This window comes from Bombina bombina, chromosome 7 (genome assembly GCF_027579735.1).
Source record: "Bombina bombina isolate aBomBom1 chromosome 7, aBomBom1.pri, whole genome shotgun sequence".
NCBI classification, from domain to species: Eukaryota; Metazoa; Chordata; class Amphibia; order Anura; family Bombinatoridae; genus Bombina; species Bombina bombina.
Window position 1 is genome coordinate 389,020,296 of NC_069505.1, and position 21,927 is coordinate 389,042,222.

Sequence of the window (21,927 nt, forward strand, 5' to 3'; positions counted from 1 at the left end):
TCTGCAAATCATTATTTAACAGCAGTTAATATGTGCAGCTCTGTAAATCATTATTTAATAGCAGTTATGTGCAGCTCTGTAAATCATTATTTAATAGCAGTTATGTGCAGCTCTGTAAATCATTATTTAACAGCAGTTAATATGTGCAGCTCTGTAAATCATTATTTAATAGCAGTTATGTGCAGCTCTGCAAATCATTATTTAACAGCAGTTAATATGTGCAGCTCTGCAAATCATTATTTAACAGCAGTTAATATGTGCAGCTCTGTAAATCATTATTTAACAGCAGTTAATATGTGCAGCTCTGTAAATCATTATTTAATAGCAGTTAATATGTAGAGCTCTGCAAATCATTATTTAACAGCAGTTAATATGTGCAGCTCTGTAAATCATTATTTAATAGCAGTTAATATGTGCAGCTCTGCAAATCATTATTTAACAGCAGTTAATATGTGCAGCTCTGTAAATCATTATTTAACAGCAGTTAATATGTGCAGCTCTGTAAATCATTATTTAACAGCAGTTAATATGTGCAGCTCTGTAAATCATTATTTAATAGCAGTTAATATGTGCAGCTCTGTAAATCATTATTTAATAGCAGTTAATATGTGCAGCTCTGTAAATCATTATTTAATAGTAGTTAATATGAGCAGCTCTGTAAATCATTATTTAACAGCAGTTAATATGTGCAGCTCTGCAAATCATTATTTAATAGCAGTTAATATGTGCAGCTCTGTAAATCATTATTTAACAGCAGTTAATATGTACAGCTCTGCAAATCACAGCTCTGTAAATCATTATTTAACAGCAGTTAATATGTGCAGCTCTGCAAATCATTATTTAATAGCAGTTAATATGTGCAGCTCTGCAAATCATTATTTAATAGCAGTTAATATGTGCAGCTCTGTAAATCATTATTTAACAGCAGTTAATATGTGCAGCTCTGTAAATCATTATTTAATAGCAGTTAATATGTGCAGCTCTGTAAATCATTATTTAACAGCAGTTAATATGTGCAGCTCTGTAAATCATTATTTAACAGCAGTTAATATGTGCAGCTCTGCAAATCATTATTTAACAGCAGTTAATATGTGCAGCTCTGTAAATCATTATTTAACAGCAGTTAATATGTGCAGCTCTGCAAATCATTATTTAATAGCAGTTATGTGCAGCTCTGTAAATCATTATTTAACAGCAGTTAATATGTGCAGCTCTGCAAATCATTATTTAACAGCAGTTAATATGTGCAGCTCTGTAAATCATTATTTAATAGCAGTTATGTGCAGCTCTGTAAATCATTATTTAATAGCAGTTATGTGCAGCTCTGTAAATCATTATTTAACAGCAGTTAATATGTGCAGCTCTGTAAATCATTATTTAATAGCAGTTATGTGCAGCTCTGCAAATCATTATTTAACAGCAGTTAATATGTGCAGCTCTGCAAATCATTATTTAACAGCAGTTAATATGTGCAGCTCTGTAAATCATTATTTAACAGCAGTTAATATGTGCAGCTCTGTAAATCATTATTTAATAGCAGTTAATATGTAGAGCTCTGCAAATCATTATTTAACAGCAGTTAATATGTGCAGCTCTGTAAATCATTATTTAATAGCAGTTAATATGTGCAGCTCTGTAAATCATTATTTAATAGCAGTTAATATGTGCAGCTCTGTAAATCATTATTTAATAGTAGTTAATATGAGCAGCTCTGTAAATCATTATTTAACAGCAGTTAATATGTGCAGCTCTGCAAATCATTATTTAATAGCAGTTAATATGTGCAGCTCTGTAAATCATTATTTAACAGCAGTTAATATGTACAGCTCTGCAAATCACAGCTCTGTAAATCATTATTTAACAGCAGTTAATATGTGCAGCTCTGCAAATCATTATTTAATAGCAGTTAATATGTGCAGCTCTGCAAATCATTATTTAATAGCAGTTAATATGTGCAGCTCTGTAAATCATTATTTAACAGCAGTTAATATGTGCAGCTCTGTAAATCATTATTTAATAGCAGTTAATATGTGCAGCTCTGTAAATCATTATTTAACAGCAGTTAATATGTGCAGCTCTGTAAATCATTATTTAACAGCAGTTAATATGTGCAGCTCTGCAAATCATTATTTAACAGCAGTTAATATGTGCAGCTCTGCAAATCATTATTTAACAACAGTTAACAGTGGCGTCACTAGGGTTGGTGTCACCCGGTGCGGTAACTCATGGTGTCACCCCCCCCCCAGTAATGTTATTTTTTTTTTACTAATGCTACTTGTAAATCATGACTCCCATATATACTGTATATATATCCCAAAAGAGTGTTTATCCACCAGGGTGCAGGCAAATTAAATTTACTAAATCCACAACAGGCGTGCACTCACTGGAAATTTTTATATGTGCTTTATTTTGCACATATATTAAACATGTGCAAAATAAAGCGCATTTGAAAATTTCCAGTAAGTGCATTATGTGCAGCAACAAATCAGCAGCTCCTAGGTATTCTTTTCAACAAAAGATATAAAGAGTACAAAAACAAATTATCTTTAGCCACTAAATTAGTACACACATTCTTTATAGCTATCATCTCTGCAACCAATTCTATAAAACATAAGAGAACATATATAAAATCAACATTAAAAACATTCAAATCTCCTGTGTCTCACAATATAATTATGATGGCCATTACCATGTTGGGCTGCAAATTTAGTATGGAGTAGACTGCATTGTATACAATAGGAAGGATTCTACATGAAATCTTTTACATATTATGAGAGTTGTATGAAGATATTCTGTGGTGGGCAGTAGGATCAGGGTCAGAGGTAAGTAAAGCTGAGGGCAATAAGATCAGGGTGAGAGCCTGGAGGTAAGTAAAGCTGACTGAGGGCAGTATCAGGGTGGATCAGGGTGAGAGGTAACAGTAAAGCTAGATGAGGGCAGTAGGATCAGGGTGGATCAGGGTGAGAGGTAACAGACTACAGTAAAGCTAGCTGAGGGCAGTAGGATCAGGGTGGATCAGGGTGAGAGGTAACAGTAAAGCTAGATGAGGGCAGTAGGATCAGGGTGGATCAGGGTGAGAGGTAACAGACTACAGTAAAGCTAGCTGAGGGCAGTAGGATCAGGGTGGATCAGGGTGAGAGGTAACAGACTACAGTAAAGCTAGCTGAGGGCAGTAGGATCAGGGTGGATCAGGGTGAGAGGTAACAGTAAAGCTAGATGAGGGCAGTAGGATCAGGGTGGATCAGGGTGAGAGGTAACAGACTACAGTAAAGCTAGCTGAGGGCAGTAGGATCAGGGTGGATCAGGGTGAGAGGTAACAGTAAAGCTAGATGAGGGCAGTAGGATCAGGGTGGATCAGGGTGAGAGGTAACAGACTACAGTAAAGCTAGCTGAGGGCAGTAGGATCAGGGTGGATCAGGGTGAGAGGTAACAGTAAAGCTAGATGAGGGCAGTAGGATCAGGGTGGATCAGGGTGAGAGGTAACAGACTACAGTAAAGCTAGCTGAGGGCAGTAGGATCAGGGTGGATCAGGGTGAGAGGTAACAGACTACAGTAAAGCTAGATGAGGGTAGTAGGATCAGGGTGGATCAGGGTGAGAGGTAACAGACTACAGTAAAGCTAGCTGAGGGCAGTAGGATCAGCCCAGGACCCTCTCACCCTGATCCTACTACCTTCACATTTAATCTATTTGCCCCTTTAGAAGTGAAATCTATTATCCATAAGAAAAACTGATAAGATCGAACTTACGTTTATTTCATCATCCATCTGTATATTGTAATTGATTTACAAACATTAAGAACAGCAAATAAATAATTTGTTTAGTATTAACATCAGAGGTCTTTGATGCTATACATCTTACTTTTATTTATTTGAATATGATAATAAGCACACACAAAATAAATACATTTCTAGGACCTTATTAATGGGAGAAGGGGCTGGAATTCACTATTAATTTTAATTACATATTTTAAAAATCTACAGCTTAGTTGAAAAGTAGAATTGCACAGATTTAATCATTATCTAATATCTGCCATTTGATTTGACCATCAGCATCAGGCTGGCTTTAACTGCTCAGCCTGTACCAAGTTAACCCTAGCCCTGTGCGGTGCCCATATATTGTGCTCCTGTAATGCTTCAGATGCCTCAGCAGGTGTATTGTATAAATGTGATCTCCTTATACAGGGCACCACATAATGCCATTGCCAGCTCGCTGCTGAGGCTGCTCGGCCAAAGATTAAAGAATGCCACGTGGAAGTGGAACCAAAAAAGTTTAAAAATGGTTTTCTGATTTTATATTGTAACAAATAATGCATTCATTGCATTGCTGACATCACAATAATAATATAATGTATTGTCTAGCCTAGCGTTCTCTTCCAATCCCAACCTGATAGAGAAGTCTTGTTAGTTGTTTTACAGCATTTGCATTATCTGTGAGGTATGAGGTTAGGTGAGATTAGGGGAGAGAGTCAATATGTTGCGTGGCCGTGTTGACACAGGGAGGACTGTCACTTGAATTACCTTACTTCACTAACTTGGCGCTTGCTGCCTGCCAGTGCCTACTGTGTTGCACGTCGTCCCGCAGCCGTTCTCCCGCTCTCTCTCTCTAGTGACGAGACCCGACTTGACTTCCTCCTGAGTCCTGCGCAGCAGCGCATGCGCAGTCACAGCAGTGTTGTGACTATTTTCTCCTCCCCCCCGACCTAGCCTGTGTGCCCTGTTCATCTCCGGTCACGACTGGGAGCCGGGAGGTGGTGCATGTGTCATCAGCTCAGACACTGCTGAGGAACGTGACCGTCCGTGGCTGCCTGGCCTGCTGCTCACAGTCTATCGGAGTGGGAGTAGGAGTACTGATCATCCCTCACTGATCATGAGATGAATGATATCATCATCGTTGCATTGGGTCACACGGACGGACCCCCCTGTACTATTACAGTAAAACAACTAAGTATTAAGTAATACTGTTACACATGCTGCAGGCATAGCACCTTAGCCTGAAGTTCAACACTCACGTCACTCTTCTGAAATAAAAATGTATAATATTTACAAAATACATACTATTTACTAACAGTATGAGCTGCTGCCCGTTTTGGTGTTGTCACCCCCCTTAGGGTGTCACCCGGGTGCGGGCCGCCCCCCCCCCCGCCCCCCCCTAGTGACGCCACTGACAGTTAATATGTAGAGCTCTGCAAATCATTATTTAATAGCAGTTAATATGTGCAGCTCTGTAAATCATTATTTAACAGCAGTTAATATGTGCAGCTCTGCAAATCATTATTTAACAGCAGTTAATATGTGCAGCTCTGCAAATCATTATTTAACAGCAGTTAATATGTGCAGCTCTGCAAATCATTATTTAACAGCAGTTAATATGTGCAGCTCTGCAAATCATTATTTAACAGCAGTTAATATGTGCAGCTCTGTAAATCATTATTTAACAGCAGTTAATATGTGCAGCTCTGTAAATCATTATTTAACAGCAGTTAATATGTGCAGCTCTGTAAATCATTATTTAACAGCAGTTAATATGTGCAGCTCTGCAAATCATTATTTAACAGCAGTTAATATGTGCAGCTCTGTAAATCATTATTTAATAGCAGTTAATATGTGCAGCTCTGTAAATCATTATTTAATAGCAGTTAATATGTACAGCTCTGCAAATCATTATTTAACAGCAGTTAATATGTGCAGCTCTGCAAATCATTATTTAATAGCAGTTAATATGTGCAGCTCTGTAAATCATTATTTAACAGCAGTTAATATGTGCAGCTCTGCAAATCATTATTTAACAGCAGTTAATATGTGCAGCTCTGCAAATCATTATTTAACAGCAGTTAATATGTGCAGCTCTGTAAATCATTATTTAACAGCAGTTAATATGTGCAGCTCTGCAAATCATTATTTAACAGCAGTTAATATGTGCAGCTCTGCAAATCATTATTTAACAGCAGTTAATATGTGCAGCTCTGCAAATCATTATTTAATAGCAGTTAATATGTGCAGCTCTGTAAATCATTATTTAATAGCAGTTAATATGTGCAGCTCTGTAAATCATTATTTAACAGCAGTTAATATGTGCAGCTCTGCAAATCATTATTTAATAGCAGTTAATATGTGCAGCTCTGTAAATCATTATTTAACAGCAGTTAATATGTGCAGCTCTGCAAATCATTATTTAATAGCAGTTAATATGTGCAGCTCTGTAAATCATTATTTAATAGCAGTTAATATGTGCAGCTCTGTAAATCATTATTTAACAGCAGTTAATATGTGCAGCTCTGTAAATCATTATTTAACAGCAGTTAATATGTGCAGCTCTGTAAATCATTATTTAATAACAGTTAATATGTACAGCTCTGTAAATCATTATTTAATAGCAGTTAATATGTGCAGCTCTGCAAATCATTATTTAATAGCAGTTAATATGTGCAGCTCTGCAAATCATTATTTAATAGCAGTTAATATGTGCAGCTCTGTAAATCATTATTTAACAGCAGTTAATATGTGCAGCTCTGCAAATCATTATTTAACAGCAGTTAATATGTGCAGCTCTGTAAATCATTATTTAACAGCAGTTAATATGTGCAGCTCTGTAAATCATTATTTAATAGCAGTTAATATGTGCAGCTCTGTAAATCATTATTTAACAGCAGTTAATATGTGCAGCTCTGTAAATCATTATTTAATAGCAGTTAATATGTGCAGCTCTGCAAATCATTATTTAATAGCAGTTAATATGTGCAGCTCTGCAAATCATTATTTAACAGCAGTTAATATGTGCAGCTCTGCAAATCATTATTTAACAGCAGTTAATATGTGCAGCTCTGTAAATCATTATTTAATAGCAGTTAATATGTGCAGCTCTGTAAATCATTATTTAACAGCAGTTAATATGTGCAGCTCTGCAAATCACAGCTCTGCAAATCATTATTTAACAGCAGTTAATATGTGCAGCTCTGTAAATCATTATTTAACAGCAGTTAATATGTGCAGCTCTGTAAATCACTATTTAAGCAGCAGTTATTGCATGTGTCACTGCTCATCACTAACAGCATAATTAGCACGTGTCAGCCAGTTGACATAACTATTTATGCAGCAGTTAGTGCATACAGAGCTGCAGATCAATAGACAAAGAGTAACTAAACAATGTAGCTGTTACAATCAGTAAGCACAAAGCATCTGTGGCACATAGCAATACTGGTGTATGCCCAGGGCAACACTGAAGTTTAATACCACAAGACAGCTGCTACATAGAGTTTTACCTAGCACAACAGTTTGTGCATAACGTTCTTCAGATTGTAATATATGAACAAACAAGCCTAGATATGACATCACATCACAGAAAGACAGAACAGATATTGCATGCAGTTCTGCAACTCAGCAATAACAGCCACAACAAATCACATTTCACAAGCACTCTATGTATCACATAGCCCATCATAATCTATTATTTAAAGGGACATTCCAGTCAAAATTTAAATGCACATAGATTAATGACATCTTTGAAAAGAAAGATATTTGCAATATACATGTATTGGCAAAAATGCTTCTAGTAAAAGTTATCACTGTTTTAGTGTGAACATTTTTCTCTGCACGTGCATGTGAAGCATAGCTAGATATTCTCAGTGCACCGGCATTTTAAATACTGCGGCTGTGCAGAGTATCAGTGGGTCTTGTATCATGTCAGCAATGAACAAATTGAGTCATTAAGAGATGGTACAAGCAGCACAGGTTCTCTGAGCAGGTGCTGTATTTAAAATGCTGGTGCACGGTGCATACTTAAATACACTTTAGAAACAGCTATAGCTTTTATTAGAAGCATTTTTACCAATACATGTATATTGCAAAAATGCTTCTGTTCAGAACTGAAATGCATCCATGTGGGTTCCAATTTTGGCAGGAATATCCCTTTAATTACATTTAATAGCACATGAGAGCTAGCACAATCAGCTCTGCATACTATAGCACGGCAGCTGGCACACACAGCTCTGTATATTACATGGCACACACAGCTCTGTATATTACATGGCACACACAGCTCTGTATATTACATGGCACACACAGCTCTGTATATTACATGGCACATGACAGCTAGTGCACACAGCTCTGTATATTACATGGCACACACAGCTCTGTATATTACATGGCACACACAGCTCTGTATATTACATGGCACACACAGCTCTGTATATTACATGGCACATGACAGCTAGCGCACACAGCTCTGTATATTACATGGCACATGACAGCTAGCGCACACAGCTCTGTATATTACATGGAACATGACAGCTAGCGCACACAGCTCTGTATATTACATGGCACATGACAGCTAGCGCACACAGCTCTGTATATTACATGGCACATGACAGCTAGCACAAACAGCTCTGTATATTACATGGCACATGACAGCTAGCGCACACAGCTCTGTATATTACATGGCACATGACAGCTAGCGCACACAGCTCTGTATATTACATGGCACATGACAGCTAGCGCACACAGCTCTGTATATTACATGGCACATGACAGCTAGCGCACACAGCTCTGTATATTACATGGCACATCACAGCTAGCGCAAACAGCTCTGTATATTACATGGCACATGACAGCTAGCGCACAGAGCTCTGTATATTACATGGCACATGACAGCTAGCGCACACAGCTCTGTATATTACATGGCACATGACAGCTAGCGCACACAGCTCTGTATATTACATGGCACATGACAGCTAGCGCACACAGCTCTGTATATTACATGGCACATGACAGCTAGCGCACACAGCTCTGTATATTACATGGCACATGACAGCTAGCGCACACAGCTCTGTATATTACATGGCACATAACAGCTAGCGCACACAGCTCTGTATATTACATGGCACATGACAGCTAGCGCACACAGCTCTGTATATTACATGGTACATGACAGCTAGCGCACACAGCTCTGTATATTACATGGCACATGACAGCTAGCGCACACAGCTCTGTATATTACATGGTACATGACAGCTAGCGCATACAGCTCTGTATATTACATGGCACATGACAGCTAGCGCACACAGCTCTGTAGATTACATGGCACATGACAGCTAGCGCACACAGCTCTGTAGATTACATGGCACATGACAGCTAGCGCACACAGCTCTGTAGATTACATGGCACATGACAGCTAGCGCACACAGCTCTGTAGATTACATGGCACATGACAGCTAGCGCACACAGCTCTGTATAATACATGGCACATGACAGCTAGCGCACACAGCTCTGTATATTACATGGCACATCACAGCTAGCGCACACAGCTCTGTATATTACATGGCACATCACAGCTAGCGCACACAGCTCTGTATATTACATGACAGCTAGCGCACACAGCTCTGTATATTACATGGCATATGGCAGCTAGCACACACAGCTCTGTATATTACATGACAGCTAGCACACACAGCTCTGTATATTACATGGCACATCACAGCTAGCACACACAGCTCTGTATATTACATGGTACATGACAGCTAGCGCACACAGCTCTGTATATTACATGGCACATGACAGCTAGCGCACACAGCTCTGTATATTACATGGTACATGACAGCTAGCGCACACAGCTCTGTATATTACATGGCACATGACAGCTAGCGCACACAGCTCTGTATATTACATGGCACATGACAGCTAGCGCACACAGCTCTGTATATTACATGGTACATGACAGCAAGCGCACACAGCTCTGTATATTACATGGCACATGACAGCTAGCGCACACAGCTCTGTATATTACATGGCACATGACAGCTAGCGCACACAGCTCTGTATATTACATGGTACATGACAGCTAGCACACACAGCTCTGTATATTACATGGTACATGACAGCTAGCGCACACAGCTCTGTATATTACATGGCACCTGACAGCGCACACAGCTCTGTATATTACATGGCACCTGACAGCTAGCACACACAGCTCTGTATATTACATGGCACATGACAGCTAGCGCACACAGCTCTGTATATTACATGGCACATCACAGCTAGCACACACAGCTCTGTATATTACATGGCACATGACAGCTAGCACACACAGCTCTGTATATTACATGGCACATGACAGCTAGCGCACACAGCTCTGTATATTACATGGCACATGACAGCTAGCGCACACAGCTCTGTATATTACATGGCACATGACAGCTAGCGCACACAGCTCTGTATATTACATGGCACATCACAGCTAGCGCACACAGCTCTGTATATTACATGACAGCTGGCGCACACAGCTCTGTATATTACATGACAGCTGGCGCACACAGCTCTGTATATTACATGGCACATGACAGCTAGCGCACTCAGCTCTGTAGATTACATGGCACATGACAGCTAGCGCACACAGCTCTGTATATTACATGGCACATGACAGCTAGCGCACACAGCTCTGTATATTACATGGCACATCACAGCTAGCGCACACAGCTCTGTATATTACATAGCACATGACAGCTGGCGCACACAGCTCTGTATATTACATGGCACATGACAGCTAGCGCACACAGCTCTGTATATTACATGGCACATGACAGCTAGCGCACACAGCTCTGTATATTGCATGGCACATGACAGCTGGCGCACACAGCTCTGTAAATTACATGGCACATGACAGCTAGCGCACACAGCTCTGTATATTACATGGCACATGACAGCTGGCGCACACAGCTCTGTATATTACATGGAACATGACAGCTAGCGCACACAGCTCTGTATATTACATGGCACATGACAGCTGGCGCACACAGCTCTGTATATTACATGGCACATGACAGCTAGCGCACACAGCTCTGTATATTACATGGCACATGACAGCTAGCGCACACAGCTCTGTATATTGCATGGCACATGACAGCTGGCGCACACAGCTCTGTAAATTACATGGCACATGACAGCTAGCGCACACAGCTCTGTATATTACATGGCACATGACAGCTGGCGCACACAGCTCTGTATATTACATGGAACATGACAGCTAGCGCACACAGCTCTGTATATTACATGGCACATGACAGCTAGCGCACACAGCTCTGTATATTACATGACAGCTAGCGCACACAGCTCTGTATATTACATGGCACATGGCAGCTAGCGCACACAGCTCTGTATATTACATGGCACATGACAGCTAGCGCACACAGCTCTGTATATTACATGGCACATGACAGCTAGCGCACACAGCTCTGTATATTACATGGCACATGACAGCTAGCGCACACAGCTCTGTATATTACATGGCACATGACAGCTAGCGCACACAGCTCTGTATATTACATGGCACATGACAGCTAGCGCACACAGCTCTGTATATTACATGGCACATGACAGCTAGCGCATACAGCTCTGTATATTACATGACAGCTAGCGCACACAGCTCTGTATATTACATGACAGCTAGCGCACACAGCTCTGTATAATACATGGCACATGACAGCTAGCTCACACAGCTCTGTATATTACATGACAGCTAGCGCACACAGCTCTGTATAATACATGGCACATGACAGCTAGCGCACACAGCTCTGTATATTATATGGCATATGACAGCTAGCGCACACAGCTCTGTATATTACATGGTACATCACAACTAGCGCACACAGCTCTGTATATTACATGGCACATCACAGCTAGCGCACACAGCTCTGTATATTACATGGCACATCACAGCTAGCGCACACAGCTCTGTATATTACATGACAGCTAGCGCACACAGCTCTGTATATTACATGACAGCTAGCGCACACAGCTCTGTATATTACATGACAGCTAGCGCACACAGCTCTGTATATTACATGGCACATCACAGCTAGCGCACACAGCTCTGTATATTACATGGCACATCACAGCTAGCGCACACAGCTCTGTATATTACATGACAGCTAGCGCACACAGCTCTGTATATTACATGGCATATGGCAGCTAGCACACACAGCTCTGTATATTACATGACAGCTAGCTCACACAGCTCTGTATATTACATGGCACATCACAGCTAGCGCACACAGCTCTGTATATTACATGGCACATCACAGCTAGCGCACACAGCTCTGTATATTACATGGCACATCACAGCTAGCGCACACAGCTCTGTATATTACATGACAGCTAGCGCACACAGCTCTGTATATTACATGGCATATGGCAGCTAGCACACACAGCTCTGTATATTACATGACAGCTAGCGCACACAGCTCTGTATATTACATGGCACATCACAGCTAGCACACACAGCTCTGTATATTACATGGTACATGACAGCTAGCGCACACAGCTCTGTATATTACATGGCACATGACAGCTAGCGCACACAGCTCTGTTTATTACATGGTACATGACAGCTAGCGCACACAGCTCTGTATATTACATGGCACATGACAGCTAGCGCACACAGCTCTGTATATTACATGGCACATGACAGCTAGCGCACACAGCTCTGTATATTACATGGTACATGACAGCAAGCGCACACAGCTCTGTATATTACATGGCACATGACAGCTAGCGCACACAGCTCTGTATATTACATGGCACATGACAGCTAGCGCACACAGCTCTGTATATTACATGGTACATGACAGCTAGCGCACACAGCTCTGTATATTACATGGTACATGACAGCTAGCGCACACAGCTCTGTATATTACATGGCACCTGACAGCGCACACAGCTCTGTATATTACATGGCACCTGACAGCTAGCGCACACAGCTCTGTATATTACATGGCACCTGACAGCTAGCGCACACAGCTCTGTATATTACATGGCACATGACAGCTAGCGCACACAGCTCTGTATATTACATGGCACATGACAGCTAGCGCACACAGCTCTGTATATTACATGGCACATGACAGCTAGCGCACACAGCTCTGTATATTACATGGCACATCACAGCTAGCACACACAGCTCTGTATATTACATGGCACATGACAGCTAGCGCACACAGCTCTGTATATTACATGGCACATGACAGCTAGCGCACACAGCTCTGTATATTACATGACAGCTAGTGCACACAGCTCTGTATATTACATGGCACATGACAGCTGGCACACACAGCTCTGTATATTACATGGCACATGACAGCTAGCGCACACAGCTCTGTATATTACATGGCACATGACAGCTAGCGCACACAGCTCTGTATATTACATGGCACATGACAGCTGGCACACACAGCTCTGTATATTACATGGCACATGACAGCTAGCACACACAGCTCTGTATATTACATGGTACATGACAGCTAGCGCACACAGCTCTGTATATTACATGGTACATGACAGCTAGCGCACACAGCTCTGTATATTACATGGCACATGACAGCTAGCGCACAGAGCTCTGTATATTACATGGCACATGACAGCTAGCGCACACAGCTCTGTATATTACATGGCACATGACAGCTAGCGCACACAGCTCTGTATATTACATGGCACATGACAGCTAGCGCACACAGCTCTGTATATTACATGGCACATGACAGCTAGCGCACACAGCTCTGTATATTACATGGCACATGACAGCTAGCGCACACAGATCTGTATATTACATTGCACATGACAGCTAGCGCACACAGCTCTGTATATTACATGGCACATGACAGCTAGCGCACACCAGTGTTAATTTTGACAGCAAATTTCAATTTAGTCTTAGTTTTAGTCTTTTGACTAAAATGCCATTTTAGTTTTAGTCGTATTTTAGTCATCTGAATTGTTTTAGTTTTAGTCGACTAAAATCTAAGGGGTTTAGTTAAAGTGTAATGCATTATTTAAGCATTTCTCTATCATTTGCAAACTGATTACATACTCCAGGAGTAAACATAACACCTGTTATTATTTATGGTATTAAGGTTTAAACATGCAATACAGACACAGATTTAGCCGTTGTGATATGTAACATCTTTATTAAACTTAAAATCAAATAAAACCAAGTTTCATAAATAAACAGAAGTGCAACTTTAAAATATAAAAAAACAAAACTGTGAACTGTATTGGCTGTATTGAACATATTACCCAATATAAAAACTTTAACAGTTCTCTGTTAATAATTAAAACAAGAATCAAGTAACTCAACACAGCAAAAAGTTTCTGCAGCTAGCACAGGCACAGCATAACTTAAACCATTGTTCGTGGGTTATGCTTATTTCTATAGGAAGAATCAATTAATTGTTCACAGATTCGAAAAAGTTTTGGCAACAATATTAGCACTGCTCTAGAACTTCCAAACTCATTATAAACTCCTGGAGTAAAGGTTTATTAACCTGTTTTTATTCATGGTATTAAGGTTTGAACATGCAATACAGATTTAACAGTTGTGGTATATAACATGTATATTTATCTTAAAATTTAATAAAATTAAGTTTTGTAAATTTTACAAAAGAGCAGTAATTGCATATGGATTGATTATAACAACCAGTGGCGTAACTAGGGGGGGGGGGGGCGGGCCGCACCCGGGTGACACCCTCCAGGGGGTGACACCAAAAAAAAAAAAATTTTTTTTTTTTTTTCAATTTTATTGAAATTCAAAGAAATACAATGTTGAGATGCATAGATTCTTTTTTATTAGAGGGGCTGGCATTTGTGAACATTGGTGGGACTGGGGAAGTTGTAAACACACAATTTTTTTGCCCCTTGAGCCAGTGCTGCAATTTCAACAAATAGTTTTCCCGGCTGCTTTTGCTTGTTTGTACTTTGCTTCTCCCGTGCCCAATTTCGCTATGAATGTTGTGGGCATGCCGTGGGGCTTGCAAAGTTGCGCTGCTAGCCTAAACCTGCCTGCCTATCTGTGCTCACTGCTCAGTGACATGTGGAGCAGTGGAGTCACTCACTGCTGTGCTGTCTCTCTAAACGGGAACTGGCAAATCATGAGGGGATGCCTGGCACCTGACCGCATGACTGTTTGACACTGTCTTTAAAGTGAAGGAGCCACATATGATGCCCACCAGACCATTACGGTTACGGTACACTAAGTGCACACTGAACAGGTAGGAGGGCGGGCGGGGGTCTGGGGGTGGGCAGAGTGCAGAGGTGATTGGCCATAAGAAGCGGTAGGCACGCGGCCCGGGGCTGTGCACTGACAGGTTTGGAACAGAGTCAGAGAGCAGAATTTTCATAGTTTGCGCACCTTAAACTTTTCTTTAGTGATTTATTTTTAGAGTGCTCTGTTTATCTTTCATTTGATGCTCTGCTGAGCCAGAGAGCAGCTCTAGGCATGCGCTTTATAATTAATGCAGTGCAGTTTACATATTTTGTATGTGTGTGTCTGAGTTTTTGTGTGTGTGTTTTTGTGTGTGTGTGTCTCAGTGTTTTTGTGTGTGTGTGTGTGTGTCTCAGTGTTTTTGTGTGTGTGTGTGTGTGTGTGTGTGTGTGTGTGTGTCTCAGTGTTTTTGTGTGTGTGTTTTTGTGTGTGTCTCAGTGTTTTTGTGTGTGTGTTTTTGTGTGTGTCTCAGTGTTTTTGTGTGTGTTTTTGTGTGTGTGTGTCTCAGTGTTTTTGTGTGTGTGTTTTTGTGTGTGTGTGTCTCAGTGTTTTTGTGTGTGTGTGTGTGTGTGTGTCTCAGTGTTTTTGTGTGTGTGTGTGTGTGTGTCTGAGTGTTTTTGTGTGTGTGTCTCAGTGTTTTTGTGTGTGTGTTTTTGTGTGTGTCTCAGTGTTTTTGTGTGTGTTTTTGTGTGTGTGTGTGTCTCAGTGTTTTTGTGTGTGTGTTTTTGTGTGTGTGTCTGAGTGTGTTTCTGAGTGTTTGTGTGTGCATCTGAGTATGTTTTAAGTGTGTCTGAGTGTTTGTATGTGTGTTTGCCTGTGTTTTTGTGTGTGACTGCTTTCTGGGGGGGGGGGGGTGACACCATAACTTACCGCACCAGGTGACACCAACCCTAGTGACGCCACTGATAACAACTTGCATAAAATGTTTTTGTCAGCAAATTTTGATTTAGTTTTAGTCATAGTCTTTTGACTAAAATGTCATTTTGATTTAGTTTTAGTCATAGTCTTTTGACTAAAATGTCATTTTAGTTTTAGTCGTATTTTAGTCATCAGAATTTCTTTAGTTTTATAGTAATTTTAGTCTAGTTTTAGTCGACGAAATTAACACTGGCGCACACAGCTCTGTATATTACATGGCACATGACAGCTAGCGCACACAGCTCTTTATATTACATGGCACATGACAGCTAGCTCACACAGCTCTGTATATTCCATAGCACATGACAGCTAGCGCACACAGCTCTGTATATTACATGGTACATGACAGCTAGCGCACACAGCTCTGTATATTACATGACAGCTAGCGCACACAGCTCTGTATATTACATGACAGCTAGCGCACACAGCTCTGTATATTACATGGCAGCTAGCGCACACAGCTCTGTATATTATATGACAGCTAGCGCACACAGCTCTGTATATTACATGGCACATGACAGCTAGCGCACACAGCTCTGTATATTACATGGCAAATGACAGCTAGCGCACACAGCTCTGTATATTACATGGCACATGACAGCTAGCGCACACAGCTCTGTATATTACATGGCAGCTGGCACACACAGCTCTGTATATTACATGGCACATGACAGCTAGAACACACAGCTCTGTATATTACATGGCACATGACAGCTAGCGCACACAGCTCTGTATATTACATGGCACATGACAGCTAGCGCACACAGCTCTGTATATTACATGGTACATGACAGCTAGCGCACACAGCTCTGTATATTACATGACAGCTAGCGCACACAGCTCTGTATATTACATGACAGCTAGCGCACACAGCTCTGTATATTACATGGCACATGACAGCTAGCGCACACAGCTCTGTATATTACATGACAGCTAGCGCACACAGCTCTGTATATTACATGACAGCTAGCGCACACAGCTCTGTATATTACATGACAGCTAGCGCACACAGCTCTGTATATTACATGGCACATGACAGCTAGTGCACACAGCTCTGTATATTACTTGGCACATGACAGCTAGCGCATACAGCTCTGTATATTACATGGCACATGACAGCTAGCACACACAGCTCTGTATATTACATGGCACATGACAGCTAGCACACACAGCTCTGTTTATTACATGGCACATGACAGCTAGCGCACACAGCTCTGTATATTACATGACAGCTAGCGCACACAGCTCTGTATATTACATGGCATATGGCAGCTGGCACACACAGCTCTGTCTATTACATGGAACATGACAGCTAGCGCACACAGCTCTGTATATTACATGGCACACACAGCTCTGTATATTACATGGCACATGACAGCTAGCGCACACAGCTCTGTATATTACATGGCACATCACAGCTAGCACACACAGCTCTGTATATTACATGGCATATGACAGCTAGCGCACACAGCTCTGTATATTACATGGCACATGACAGCTAGCACACACAGCTCTGTATATTACATGGCATATGACAGCGCACACAGCTCTGTATATTACATGGCACATGACAGCTAGCGCACACAGCTCTGTATATTACATGGCACATGACAGCTAGCGCACACAGCTCTGTATATTACATGGTACATGACAGCTAGTGCACACAGCTCTGTATATTACATGGCACATGACAGCTAGTGCACACAGCTCTGTATATTACATGGCACATGACAGCTAGTTCACACAGCTCTGTATAATACATGGCACATGACAGCTAGCGCACACAGCTCTGTATAATACATGGCACATGACAGCTAGCGCACACAGCTCTGTATATTACATGGCACATGACAGCTAGCGCACACAGCTCTGTATATTACATGGCACATGACAGCTAGCGCACACAGCTCTGTATATTACATGGCACATGACAGCTAGCGCACACAGCTCTGTATATTACATGGTACATGACAGCTAGTGCACACAGCTCTGTATATTACATGGCACAGGACAGCTAGTGCACACAGCTCTGTATAATACATGGCACATGACAGCTAGCGCACACAGCTCTGTATATTACATGGCACATGACAGCTAGTGCACACAGCTCTGTATATTACATGGCACATGACAGCTAGCGCACACAGCTCTGTATATTACATGGCACATCACAGCTAGCGCACACAGCTCTGAATATTACATGGCACATGACAGCTAGCACACAGCTCTGTATATTACATGGCACATGACAGCTAGTTACAAAACATCTGAACTTACACATACAACTTTGTAAATTTTATAATCATCTTTATGAGCACCTCAAACGTTATGGTTTAAGGCCTGGAAGCGGGAGTCAGAGAAAAAGTACTGGAGGGCCCTCTAGTCACCCCAGTGCCTTTGGTTAGATAAATATGTTAACAAATATCCTATTCTCATGATGTAATTGAATATTCAAATTAGCACACATTAAACAGACCAGCACATTCACACTGTATCCCTGTTCTAGGTTCAGACAACCACGCTCTGTGTATCAGTGAGTCTCAGTGGATCTGTGGTCCTTGGCTGCCTATTTACTCCAAAGCTTCACATTATCATCTTTCAGCCACAAAAAAACGTCACAAGTCACCGCAGCGCCACCAACCGGCTAAGCGCTACAGGAGCTGGCGGGTCACATGGTAAGTCACTATTAGAACCGCATACAGTGCAGAGGATACATATTTATCTTATTTATTTATTTCAGTCTTTGATTGGCTGATGGTTGTCACATGATACTGGGGTCCAGCAAATCAAAGTAAATTTTGAAATTTGTCACACAAAAAAAAAAAATCTACTGCTCATATAAAATAGAGTAGGTGCAATTGCATTATCTTTTTAATTTATACTTGTTGATACGTAACTTTACTTTATTTAATGGTTCATAAATATAAACTCTATTAGAAATGGATACAATGCAAGTTGCAACGTTCTCAGCATTTATTTCTAGTTGTCTATCATTTCAATTTTCTATTTTTTTTTTTTTTTAAAAGGTTCTTGTTAACAAGACAAAAGCGAGACAGATTTGCCAGAGAGGGGGCTTTAGCTTCATGACCCCTGCATAGGACTGTGACCAAAAATAGGCCCAGGCATTTAAAGTTGGAGCATCCCACATCAGTTAGACTTGTGTCAGATAGGTACCCATAATACACTAGATCTCTCGCCCTGCAGCACCAATGTTTAAACGGCCAGACAGAAAATGTGCTTTCTGCTTTACAAAATAGGCCGATTGTAACAGCTTTCCTAGTGGTTGTTACCCATATTAAGAGAGGGGGCGGGGCTTCTATATAGCAGCAAGGCCCACCAGCATTTTCCCTGTATGCCCTATGGTCCCTGCATGATTACTGCCAATGCTGCCACTGCCAATACTTCTTCAATGCTGCCACACATAAGCAAAAATAATAGAAGAATCAAATTAATAGAGAGATAAATTAAAAGGATATTCTAGACAAAATTGTAAACCACATGGGTGCATTTCGGTATTGAAGAGAAGCAATTTTGTAATATAGATGCATTAGCAAAAATGCTTCTAATAAAAACTATAGCCGTTTTAAAAGTGTATTTAAGTATGCACCGTGCACCAGCATTTTAAACACAGCACTTGCTCAGAGAGCCTAAGGTGCTTGTACCATCTGGTTATGACTCTATTTGTTAATTGCTGACATGATACAAGTCACACTGATGATCTGCGTAGCTGCATTGTTTAAAATGTGGGTGCAGTGACAATATCTAGCTATGCTTCACATGCACAGAAAAATGCTAACACTAAAACAGTGATTAACTTTTACTAGAAGCATTTTTGCCAATACATATATATTGTAAATATCTTTCTATGCGAAGATGTAATAAATCTACAGTATGTGCATTTACATTTTGACTGGAATGTCCCTTTAAAGTCTGAGGAATTCATATTGATTATAAAAAAATTTTTTGTCAGGTTTAAAGGGACACTGAACCCAGACTTTTTCTTTCATGATTCAGATAAAGCATGCAATTTTAAGCAGCTTCCTTATTTACTCCTATTATCAAACTTTCTTTGTTCACTTGCTATCTGTATTTGAAAAGCAGGAATGTAAAGCTTAGGAGCCAGCCTAATTTAGGTTCAGCACCCTGCATAGAGCTTGCTTATTGGTGGCTACATTTAACCACCAATCAGCAAACGCTACCCAGGTGCTGAATAAAAAACGGGCCGGCTCCTAAGCTTTACATTCCTGCTTTTCAAATAATGATAGCAAGAGAACAAAGAAAAATTAATGGAAGTAAATAAGAAAGTTGCTTAAAATTGCATGTTCTATCTAAACCATTAAAGAAAAAAAAATCTGGGTTTAGTATCCCTTTAAGCAGTAAGTCATCCTATGGTTATCTGCATTCATTATACTTTTATGCATTGTAGTAAAATTGTAAAGGTAATGTGAAGTGTGTTTTATACATCATACACAAAAGACAAAACAAACTTACTCATGTTTTATTTTGGCCCCTTTCTGGACATTCTAGTTTAATTAAAATTGTATTCCAGGAGAACATTTTAATTAAAAATCCCTTCTCGTTCACTATGTCCTTAGAGGCATTAAACACTAAGCGCCAGATTATAAGTGGAACACTAAATTACGCGGGTTTATCGTGGGTGTTTGCGCACGTCAGGTTTTTCACTCATATTACAAGTTAAAAGTAAACGCGATCGCTTGAGCGCAATTGAAGTTAACGTTCGTCGGGATAGCACGTCCTCAGAGTTCTGGTATATTCTTTCGCAAAACAAAAAAGCCTCACAAAACACATAACAATTACATTACAACGTACAATAACACTATCTGATAAAACAATATTAAAAGTAAATATTGCACAAAAAAAAGTTATAAAGGGCTCAAAGATATGAGGTCTCAGGTGTTATAAAAAAAAAAAAAGGGCAGGCAAAGGGCTTTAACAGAGATACATGTCTAAATAAGTATATGTATGTCTATATATGTATTTACGTGTATATATGTATTTAGACATATATACACAAATACATATGGAAATATATATATATGTGTGCATTGGTGTATAGAGGAAACATGTAAAAACTTTAATGCAATATTCATATTTAATAAAGTATTCAATAAGCAAATTAGATAGAAGTCAATTATAAAGAAGTTTAAAATTGTACACTCTTATCTGAATCATTAAGTAAAATAAATGGCGTTTCATGTCCCTTTAAAATTGGTGTATTCCTGTTCTGCACAACAGTACAGATTTTGCTAACAAAAATACTTTTTAAGCCTTTATATTTGTATGCAGATCTTTTACAAATGTAGTCATTGCTAATACGTACTGCACATCTATAAAAGAAATGAGTTCTAGATCCCTTTAATGTGCAGTGCGTTATCCTCCACGTTTTATGCAACCTTGTGACCATCACTGCCTCGGGGTCTATTTTAATAGCTTTATTTAAATTTTAGTCCCAAACGAGCCTCCAGCTTCGCATTAACCTGCAAACAGTCACTAATGAGCTGTTCATTAAATTCATTCTATGCTATTGTAGGGTCACACAGCATCCGATTCACATTAAATACAAACATCTATGTGTACTTCACTATGGCTTGTTTATATTTATGTGCAGGTTCAGCTGTGCAGTACGTCCCAACAGTCTGCAATGGACGGGAAGTGGTGGATTCAACGACCTCATCGCTCTGACACTCCTTGTACTCCAAGGGTGGGAGTGAGGCGGCAGAATGATGTCACAGCGCAGAGCTCCACCAATCAAAGTGAAGAAAAGAAAATATAAAAGCTTGGGGGTATACAGTGAACAAAGCTGAAATCTGTGGCATTGAGGTGGAAAGGACATCTTGCAAACGAAGGAACAAATATGAAGCGCATGAGTAGCGCACTATACCAGAACCAGTGTAAATGATGATTTGTGGGGGTTGTTGGAAACACTCATATACCCCATGACAGAGTAAATAGACTCTTTATCATGTACT

General features: G+C 40.2%; 1 protein-coding gene across 1 annotated transcript in view; it reads left to right on the plus strand.

Moving 5' to 3' along the window:
• The window catches only part of GRM2 (glutamate metabotropic receptor 2), a 56,096-nt gene extending 34,456 nt beyond the window's left edge, over positions 1-21,640 (plus strand). The window contains exons 4-5 of the mRNA XM_053689407.1: positions 18,444-18,612; positions 21,567-21,640. Of these exons, the coding sequence (XP_053545382.1) occupies positions 18,444-18,612; positions 21,567-21,640 (243 nt within the window). The remainder of the gene's footprint in view (positions 1-18,443; positions 18,613-21,566) is intronic.
• The last annotated feature ends 287 nt before the right edge of the window (positions 21,641-21,927 follow it).